This window comes from Phallusia mammillata, chromosome 7, assembly GCF_965637545.1.
Source record: "Phallusia mammillata chromosome 7, kaPhaMamm4.hap1.1, whole genome shotgun sequence".
NCBI lineage: Eukaryota > Metazoa > Chordata > Ascidiacea > Phlebobranchia > Ascidiidae > Phallusia > Phallusia mammillata.
This window is the reverse complement of record NC_137258.1, coordinates 16,312,440-16,322,810: the sequence shown is the minus strand read 5'-3', so window position 1 is coordinate 16,322,810 and position 10,371 is coordinate 16,312,440. Positions and strand designations below refer to the sequence as shown.

The window sequence follows — 10,371 nt, the reverse complement described above, 5'->3', positions numbered from 1 at the left end:
AAAGTCAACAATTAAAAAAGGAAGCATATTTAGTGTAGTGTATAACTGTATGTGTATGTTTATATCAAAACATTTCTCGTATATGACAGCAGTCATCAGAGGAAAACGTACCCTAAGTCATTAAAAACACAAAATCTGCAAAATCTTCACAGTTTATAAAAACATAAGGACATCAAATAGTTTGTTTCACACAACCTCATTAAATCACCAACTCGACATACTAAAATTATAGCAACTAACGTGGCTTTAACTTTCGGAAGTAATACAAAAGTGCATGACGTGATAGCACCGGCACCAAGCACAAAACAAAAAAATTGGATTACTGCCAAATCCCCCCTGCATATGTTTAAGTCGTCGTTAAAGCACAACGCAACAGTACGTCACTTCATGTAACCAACCCACATAACACGTCACTTTGACGCGACGAGCTCAACAGACCTACACAAGCAAGCACAACAAAATCCGACTCTCTCGGTTCTCGCGCTCTCTCGTTTCGCCAGCTGATGACAGTCAACAAACTAAATTCACTTCGTTTCGTAATGATCAGGGTTTTCTCCAGTCCACTTTTTCCTCAATCGTTGTTAATATTTTTATGTGGCACGTCACCGAGGGAATTTTTTGACTATTTTCGAAACTGGTGACGTTTTGCAGTTTAAAACTGTTTGGAGAACCTTTTATTAGCTTGAGATGAGATGAGCTTACAAAAAGACTGATTTGCATTGAAACATACATAAAACATTTAGTTTTTTTGTGCTGGTAAACAAACCAAAATAGTCATTCACCTTTAGGATTTAAGTAGCAAAAGGACTTAAATTGGTTGTAATTATGTAAATTAAACCTTACAAAAACTGATGTGTAGCTTACATAAAACCACAAGGCAATAACTAAAACCTGACATGAGCCATATTACTTCGAACAACTGGCAGCACTGCATAATGTAGCCTGTAAGTACAACCACACAGTAGATAATGTTTATCAGAAGTCATCATAAAATTTACGGTAGCAACATTTTGCAAGAACCAACAGTACATTTGGTATTAAAAGTTAAAATGACGTTAAGCTCTACAAGTTGTGTCTGGCAATGTTGCACAATAAAGTAGGGCATCTGGAAAACGCAGAAAAACAACACAAAAAATAATGTTTCTTGTTTTTTGGGTGATTCGCTATCTGAAACCGTGAGTTGAAGCTGCAGAACGTACGGTCATTCCTGACCGCACACGAACCGTACTACGTGATGCTAGTCTGTTCATTTTTTGCGGGTGATTATTTTCATTCTTGGCATCCTCGATATCTTGCATAACCGCAACTTTGCCCATAAATTCCGGTTTTCGCCGTTCGTTGCGCTCCAAAAAGTCACTGCAAGAATAATCTCTTTTTTATAGAACGATGAAAGAAATTAAACATTAGCTTTATAACACTTCTCGTGTAAGTAACACACGATCAGTAGATAGCGATTCATAATTTTATTTTATTGTGACCCTGTATATGTTTGTATATGTAAGTATAGTAAACGTTTTATAAGGTGAATATGGTAATCAGTCAAACCGTGACATGGTTACCAATAGTGTACATAATAAAATGTAACTTTACTAAGAACAAAATCGCTAGCGTTGTCGAATAAAACGTAGATATTTTATTGAGCAAACTGTAACTATTTTTCAAGTTTTACAACTTACGTCATAGGTTTCTCTATCTCAATTATGTGTGGTTCTTATTGCAAGGGTCAGTTTTTTGTTACACGTTTAATTTTTTGGGTATGAATTATTTTAGGATTTATACTTTTAGACACAAAAGGTGCTTATTAACAGTTACCCAGACTACACAATTGTTCGCGCTTCATCACGGCAAAAAAATTGTGGTAAAATAAGACACAATTTTTAAACAAATGTGTTTCAATAACCTGCCCTACAGCATGGACGTACCGGGGGTCGCTACAATCTGCTGATATCATGTTATGGTGCATGGCGTAGCGACCAAGTCGCTTTTTATTTTGATCATTTTTCTTACTTTGTACAACACAGATCTTGTAACAATTTAAGACCCGAATTGAAATAACAATAAACAGAAACAAAAAAATACCTTTGCGCGAACACTTGGTTTTTGTGTGTCATAAGTTATTTATTTAGCGTCTTTTGAAAATGGGCTTTATCGGGTATGGGGCGGAGTCATTTAAACGCATAAACGTAACGAATCTCTGTGTGTGTGCGTCTGTGAGTATAATTAAATGTTCACGTTTAATCTCAAACACGATAAAATTTCTTTCCAAGCGTGTTGACTAAAAAAATTATCTTTTGCTTTTGTGAATAATACATCTCGAAGTGCTACAGGCAAATTGCGTCTCCTTTGATAGTTCATTTTCGTGTCACAAATGTCACATGTTTTGTTTATATTGAAAGAACCATTTGTATACAAGTTCATAACTTACCAATTCTGAGAGGGAAATATTTTGAAATATTTTTTAAAAGCAAAAAACAAGCTTACCGGAAGGCTCTAGCGCCATGTAGCGGTGCAAGTTGGGCGTCCATTTCGTTGCTTTTCTTTTTCGATTCGGACATTTCTCGCTTTAAAATTTCTTCCGGGTCTTCTAGAGGTTCGTTATCAGGCCTTGCTTTCCATGATGAAGGATCAAGGTACCAGGCACCGTACTTCAACTTCACCCAACTTGGTTCGTATTCTGGAACAGTGTGACGCTACAAAAAGCCAATAAATGTTCAAAATGGTATAGTGTCCCAAACGCAGATTTGTTTTTATTATATGTTGTTCCATACACTGTGGACGTTTGTACGTCTAAATACATTTGACACCATTGGCCCATTTCTATTCAGTTTTTATGATTACGAATATTAATTATCCGGTTGTCGCCCGTGTCGTCCGCTAGTGTTTCCCTGAGCAAGAAACTTGAGCGACAAAAACGTAATCAAGTGTAAAAAACACATGCCTCAAATTTTAACTTTCAAAAAAAATTGTAAATCTTGTAAAGACACACAAAGCTACTGTAAACATTTTAACCTGATTAAATTTGCCTGCTATGTGACGCAATGTGTCATTGTGATTTGTGATAAACAAGTATTGCTCTTCCAGCAGTTTTTATTGTAGATAATCGACGTTTCGACGTCCATACGAGACGCCTTCATCTTGATAATGGCATATCTTGCAAGACAAATTTCTTACAAAGCGTCAATTGCAACAAAACACATGCGATAACAAGGTCGTGCGATGTTATTCTGACACTAGGATTTTCAACAACACTGATATTAACACTACTATTCGGGATAAACTAAAATATTAATTGCAAACAGTACTTACAGATGCATTAGTTGGTGTAGCAGATGATGGGTGACTTTTTCTTGCTGACCCCCGTGGGGAAATACCCGCTGATATTCTCAGCTCAGAGGGAACGTTGGATAACTCAACTACATGTATGGGTACTGAAAGTGCAGGCTAAAACAAAAAAAAACGTTTTACTCATTTAAAACAGCTATATAATGTAATTGTAAAGAGGATATGCTATAGCCAGTATGATGATAAGTCTTTTATTACGTCTTTATATCTATTACGCCAATTCATATTTGTTTGTTCCAACTTAAAATTGTAAAATAAACAACTTATGGTGAATCTTATTTTTCACAAAAATATATATCAATACTACAAACTATACCAACCTTTGTTTCATATCCACTTGCGAATAAACTAACAATAGTGGATTCCTCTACATTATTGCTATCTCCACCTAAATCCGAAACCCAGTCACAAAATTCCTTTGTCACCTGACAGTAAAAAACATTAGTGTTGAAATGGTGTGGACAAATTGTAAATGTTGATGGAAAAGAGGTTATTATATATATATACATATTCATTAACTTTCAATCTTCATTTAAAATTGAGTTTAGTAAATTAAAATAATTTTTGATACCTTCTTAATATGTTCATCTTGTGAGGGGGATGTGGGACGTTTCTTCAACCCTCGTTTGTCATCTTTTTGTCCTTCGTCTTTGCGATGAATCCACTTGTATGGGTTGCGTTGCTTGCCTTCCTCTGTATATCTATTCAAGAAACGGTAACAGATAAGCAATTTTTATTTTTAAGCTGTATTAATGTGCTATAGAAATTAGATAATTATAGGGATTTTTAGTTTGCAGTTAATTCTACTAAAATTAGATTTTTTTTTCACCCAACTTTTTTTAATCTGTACCACAAAATTTTTATTTTAAAATTTGTGACTAACCTTTGTTCATTTTCATCAGCTTCTTCTTCTTCATTTTCCTCTAAAATGTCCTCTTCTGCAGTGTTTGTTCTGTAACAATGTACCACATTTCCGTTGTTATGTATTTACCACAAAGTAATAAATTATTGAAAGTGTTGGTAGTGTTGCCATTTTACAATAATTCCATAGACCAGATGAACATAAATTCATAACTTGGATCAGTGCTGAAGGGTCAATACAGAACAGTGATCACAACACACTCATATACAAAACTCCATTGGACAATAGTTTTTGAGCAAAATTGTGTCCAACCATTAAACACAAATGTGACAGAGCATAAGACAGAAATTGTGCATCAAAAAGTTTAAGTCAGGCAAAATATTTGCTTATATGCCAGTGGTTCTTAAATGGTGGAAACTTTTCCATTGTTGGAAAATTGTGTACATGCTAAAGGAAATTGTTGTTTTAAGTTTTACTCAAATATCTGAGAAAGTCTGATTATTTAGTCACAAATTAAAGTATGTGCAATCTGAAAAATACATTATTGCTAATGTATGGCACAAATCATCAACATAAAAATAACAGAGAGGGTTATTTAGATTTGGTGATCAACTTTAGGTTAAGAACCATACTCTTGTGAGGTTTTGCTTGTGAATATTTGTAGAATTGGCGCACCTATCATAGTCATTTTATTTTTAAGTTTTTGCGGTAAATGTTAGATTTATTAAAACATTTTGTCAGATCACCTTGCCCCACTTCCATCAGTTGTTGTCTTCCTATCCATGTCCATATAAGTTGAACCCTCTTCACTTTCGAGGTCAGGGTTCATTGCAGGGTCAAGCAAATCAACTATTTCTTCAAACAGCTTAAAAATATTTTAAGATAAAAATTAGCAAACAATACAACAGGTTTAGCTCCTTATATGGTGTTTATAAAAAAGTTTTCACGAATTACAAATAACCGATGTACAAGCATATTACTGAACTTAAGGGGTCAATCACGGCAGGTGGATTAAATACTCATGTAAGGATATTTCTTATCAATACACGATAATACTTTCAAACCAGGGCAGTAAAAAGAAAGACTGTTATTAGTTGTGTGTCGGCATTTCTTTACATAAACAGACTGAAAATTGAAGCAGTTTTGTAGGCATTTTAACTATATTTAAGGGCCACAAATGATTTGTGTTCTGGAGGTTGCACACTCTTTGGACAAAGAGTCAAAGCTTTGAAAGAAATAGGTTAAGAATTTGGTACCTCCGGTGGCATTCCTTCCTCTAGGTGGGGATAAAGAGCAAGTGGATGTTGTGTCAATCCAAATTCAACTTCCTCAATATGGTCGCTTCGCTTTTGTTGCAAAGGTAGTCTCTTGCTAAAGCAAGCTTGAGACTTTGTCAGTGATGGCACCGGCCTTCAAATTTTTATGCTCAAGTTAACAACATTTATGTAATGCAGAGGTTACAACTCAAATCAAGAACTTTAAATCACAAATATCAACAAGATACAAATATATCAATACATCTATATGCATAGGCGTCGATTTAGGGGTGACCGGGGTGACATGTCTCCCCTCCTGAAAAAACAGGGGTGACAACATATGTATTGTCTCCCCTGTTTTTGTTTGAAATAAAGTATTGTCAGAAAGACCACATACACGTCTATACCGTAAAGTAGTTGAAACCGGCTGTTTGTAAGATTGAAGGTCACAATCAATGACAAACGCAAGTGTCTCGTGGTTTGTTACGTAACGTAACAATGGTTGCAGTAACAATCGGCATTGTTATGTGATTGTTTTATTCCCAGTACTGGCTGGTTGTTCAAGTATCTTATATTTGCTTTATGTTAACTGCAGGAATGACTAGTCAAACAAATATTATAGGCATTTTTGCAGCCAAAACGCAAGCAACCCTCGAATAAGACGTTGCCAGTTTAATGTTGAGTTGTTTAAAAATCGTCACATACAATGTAAATGAACATCTTGAACAATGTTTACTTAATTCCTGTGGCAACTTCACTATCTGTCTGTGCGGAAGTTTGCTATATCTGCAAACTTTGTTTCGTTTGTTTAACCCAGGGGTCACCAAACTACGGCCCAAATTTTTTTGGATTCATAGGATTACAACGCCCAAAATAGACCACAACCAATTTGTTACGTCACAGACGAGACTACAAGTGTTAATTGTGCGCGAACAATTGCATTCTTTTGTTACTTGTGACGTAATATACGAGCATTGCTCGTTAGTTGATGCTAACTATACAATTTAAAATTCGGATCACCAGATTTTAAATGGGATTGTAGAAAGACCATATTTTGGCCCACCTATGAAAATCGCATCGCGGGCTAAGTATGGAAAGACGGCGCTAGAACATGTTAACTATGCGGCTCGCGCGAATCGTTATTAAAGTTATCCGGCCCGCAGTGTAAAACGTTTAGTGGCCCCTGGTTTAACCGAATAAGGGTCATAACTTAGATCGTGCGCTCGCCAGGACAACGGAGCAGTTAACGCAACTGCATTGTGTTCCTAAGATTGTGGGTTTGAACGGCTGATGGATGTTTCCAAAACATGGAAAGGTCTCCCCTAAAATTTTGCAAATAATTAAAAAATCGACGCCTATGTCTATATGTAAATTGTGTAATACAACTTGGTTCTATTAGGGAAGTAGTCCTCAACTCTATACTCACTGTACCATGTTCAAATGGGTACACCATTAGCCTATTTTTTTATTGACCAGGCTATCATAGCAATTTGAAAAGAATGTTAGCAATTTGAAAAGAATGTCACAATTTTTTCTCCAAACCAGGACAGATCAGTTTGGTCAGTAAAGATACAATTTTAGGTATTACTGAAATTGAGTTTAACCGAATGCTGTTTGCATACCATGTACAAAGCTCTGGTGTATCAATAGTAGTATGTGTGCCACAGGTTGAGAACCACTGTATTAGGGAATAAAACAAACCTGTTAATTTTGTCCTTTCTGAGTCGACTTGTTATAGAATCCTTACTGTGGCTAATGACTGGTGAGATACCTTTCATACCCTAGCACCATTACAAATAAAATATTAACTTAATTTATTTGAAATTAGAAAAGAAAAAACTATTGATTTGGATTGTTTTGTGCAAATTGAACTAAGCTTAAGTAAGTTTAGATGAAGCATATTTTAAAGTTAAAAATATCTACATATTTTTTACTTCAACAACAAACTTTCCACCCATGTCTGGAGGCAAACCATCTCGAAAATCATCTGCACCAGGTCGAACAAATGTCCAGTTCCGACCAATTAGACATTCACCTTGGTTTTTTCGCTTTATATATTTTGTTCTTAGTCTTTCTCTGTACCTGAAGTATAAATTTTTCAAAAAAAATTAAAACTAAAAAAAAAATTTCCAGTGTCTCGTGCACACTTAAAAAACCTAACAACTTTAGTTTAAAATCTTAGATCTTAACTTAGCTTTAGTGAAATATTTGAAAACAAAACAAATGCACTGTAGATATAATATTATTAAATGCTTTTAAAGAGAGGTGGTAGAATCCAACCATTATTTTTTTTAAATAATTCTTTAATGATGTGGCAATTTTAATAACATTTCACATTTTAAAAATAACTAGGTGCATGGGCAAATAAGTTAGAAAACCTTTGCATAAGCTGTTAATACCTTTTTGGTACCTACCAGGGTTGCTGTCGGATAACTTTGTCGGAATTGTTGGGAACAACAAGTAAATCATATTTATGTTGCGCCATTATTGCCAATGCCCAAACAGTTACAACTTTACTGTTGGGCTACCAAGCCTGAAAGCTACATTACCAATAATACTAACTTCAGAGGCGCAATTTGTGTTTCACCACTTTTACTATCTACCAAAACAATGTTTAAAAGGTTCTTGTATTACAAATAGAAGTTGACTTTAATTAAAAACTAAGTAAAATGACATCACATTGCATTGTAATAATATGTTTTTCTTTTCTGAGATTCTGGAAACGCAGTTGTCAAGGAAACATAGAATTTGGCACATAGAAATCATTTTTGAACGATCCCTTTAATTTTAAAATTTATCAATTTACATTCTATAACCCGAAGATATGATAAAATAATCTTTCAATCGAATTGCTTCTTTCATCTTTTAAAATATATATTTTTTTGAATCCGCTGTGCTGAACTTTGCTTTGATTCCGGTCCAGTAAATGTTACGTTATGCTCCACTGAACTTGTAAGTACGTATTAATGCTCGCAATCTGTGAGGTGAGCTGTATTTTTTTGCTACAGCTAAAACTTATTGTGATGTTCAGTCTTCGAGATCTGGGTACTTTTGGGCCTTTTAAGAGGTAGTTTATGGTATATGCTTTTAAAAGGACAATAATCCAAAGCTTAAAAGCTCTGAAGAAACGAAAGTCGATAAAAGTAAAGAACGTTTGAGTTTTATGAAAGAAAGTCGCAGTCTTAACAGTTTTTTTATTATGCTTTAACTGAATAACGCGTTGCATTACTAACTGATTAAACCACTTGGGCTTTAGTCCACAAATAGCCTACTTTACCGCAAGTTAGTAAACGCCTTGTTAAGTCAACAATATTACATTCACCTTGCACTTGTACATATCGAGGTGATTAGACACAGTGGTGGGATTTAAATTGTTTGTCAGCCGGTTATATCCCAAATATCATATTTTTCAGCCGGTTCTGATACAAAAAGTCCATTGACAGTAACCACTAACCAGTAATGCTAACCGGTTCGGTGATCTCAAATAAGGAAACAACTTTATTACCTGATAATCAAACAACTTTTCCTGACGGTTAAAATGGAATGTTTCCAACATTTGTTTGAATTTTGCTTGGTTTGCAAACGAACGGTCACCGACCTGTTGTTGAGTTGAGTTTATTTCGCCGGGCAAAATCGTAACAGCACAATTGCACAACGTTCAGACGTTAAAAACCGCAACAAAGTTGAGGGTACAATTGGTGGCGGGTGGAGGACGCGCTGTAGCTACACCGTTACGATTAGCTTAAGTTCCTTTTTTACTTCAGAATCGTGAAGAAAACCCAAAGTTAAAAAGTATAACAATGCTGTTTGATCAAGTCTTTACCTGGAGAGATCTACTTTCTTCACATAACATGAAACCTTGGTGGGAGTCTGTACGCTCATTCACATTATCTGCTTTAGCCGCTTCAGCTGCGTTGTTGTTCTACCGTACAGGGTCAAGTGCTGTATCGTGCATACCAGAAAGTCTTAATACGAGCTCTGCTTTTAATTCTCCGGTGTCAAGTTTTATTAACCAGCAGTGTGTCAGCCAGGCACCCGAACGCCTGATGATCGAATTTTGGTGGGTTGGATTGCTGTTCACCTCACTGCTGTTTGTTGCCAATAACTTTTGGGAATACATTCCGCGATGCGCGGGTTCAGTAGCAACGTTTCGGAAGAAATTTGATTTACTAGATGGAATTGACCAAGACCTGGATTCATTAATTAAGTTTTCTGTCACTGCAAACACTGCTGAAGCACCGGAAACAGAAAAGCAAAAGCGTTTACAGTGTAGAAATGTTGTCACCGATTTTATTGATTGGAAAGATTTAAAACAAGATCTGCAAACTTTTGAGGATCAGTTCACAACAGCAACTTCTAGGGAAGGCGACCATGAAGCACTTCTACAACCATACCTTCAAATATTTCAAACCTGCGAGATAATTGAAATTTTAGCGACCGACATAAATCCTGATCTATCGACAATTGCAAGCTTTGTAAGGCTGTTGGGGTTTTGCGGAACACAGAACGATTTTGACCCTTCAGCCGGTCTTTCTGAGCTCAATGGTAAAAGCCTTCACGACATTCAAAATCACGAGCATTTTAAACGCATCTTAGATTTACGAATCTTTGCACCGTTCAGACAGTTTTTATCTGTAGGCACAATGGTGACTGGCGACTTGGGAAAACTCATTGACGTTGTCAGACTGACCGTGAAATGTTGTATATGCGCTCTTAACAAACCTCAAGATACTCGCTACACTGCTGTGACAACTGTTATCGACGCGGTTAAAAGCTTCAAAAGTTTAAATACGCTCGATAAAACAAAGGAAGATTTTGAACAGGCCATTGAAACAAATGATAATCCTCCAACTGAAACAAAAATGCGTAGACTACTTGAGTATTTGTATACTTGGTACAAAGATAGTGAGC

The 10,371-nt window shown here is 35.7% G+C and overlaps 1 protein-coding gene across 1 annotated transcript; it reads right to left on the bottom strand.

The window, feature by feature from the left end:
• Positions 1 to 949: 949 nt before the first annotated feature.
• LOC145237469 (protein FAM47E-like) lies at positions 950 to 8,084 on the bottom strand. Its single transcript, XM_080100342.1, has 11 exons — positions 7,875 to 8,084; positions 7,395 to 7,542; positions 7,162 to 7,241; positions 5,461 to 5,614; positions 4,951 to 5,069; positions 4,226 to 4,294; positions 3,914 to 4,043; positions 3,663 to 3,767; positions 3,307 to 3,441; positions 2,482 to 2,690; positions 950 to 1,356 (listed from the first exon to the last, which is right to left on the bottom strand). Exons 1-11 carry the CDS (start codon positions 7,943 to 7,945, stop codon positions 1,164 to 1,166), a joined length of 1,413 nt encoding a protein of 470 aa, XP_079956468.1. The 5' UTR covers positions 7,946 to 8,084; the 3' UTR covers positions 950 to 1,163.
• Positions 8,085 to 10,371: the final 2,287 nt, after the last annotated feature.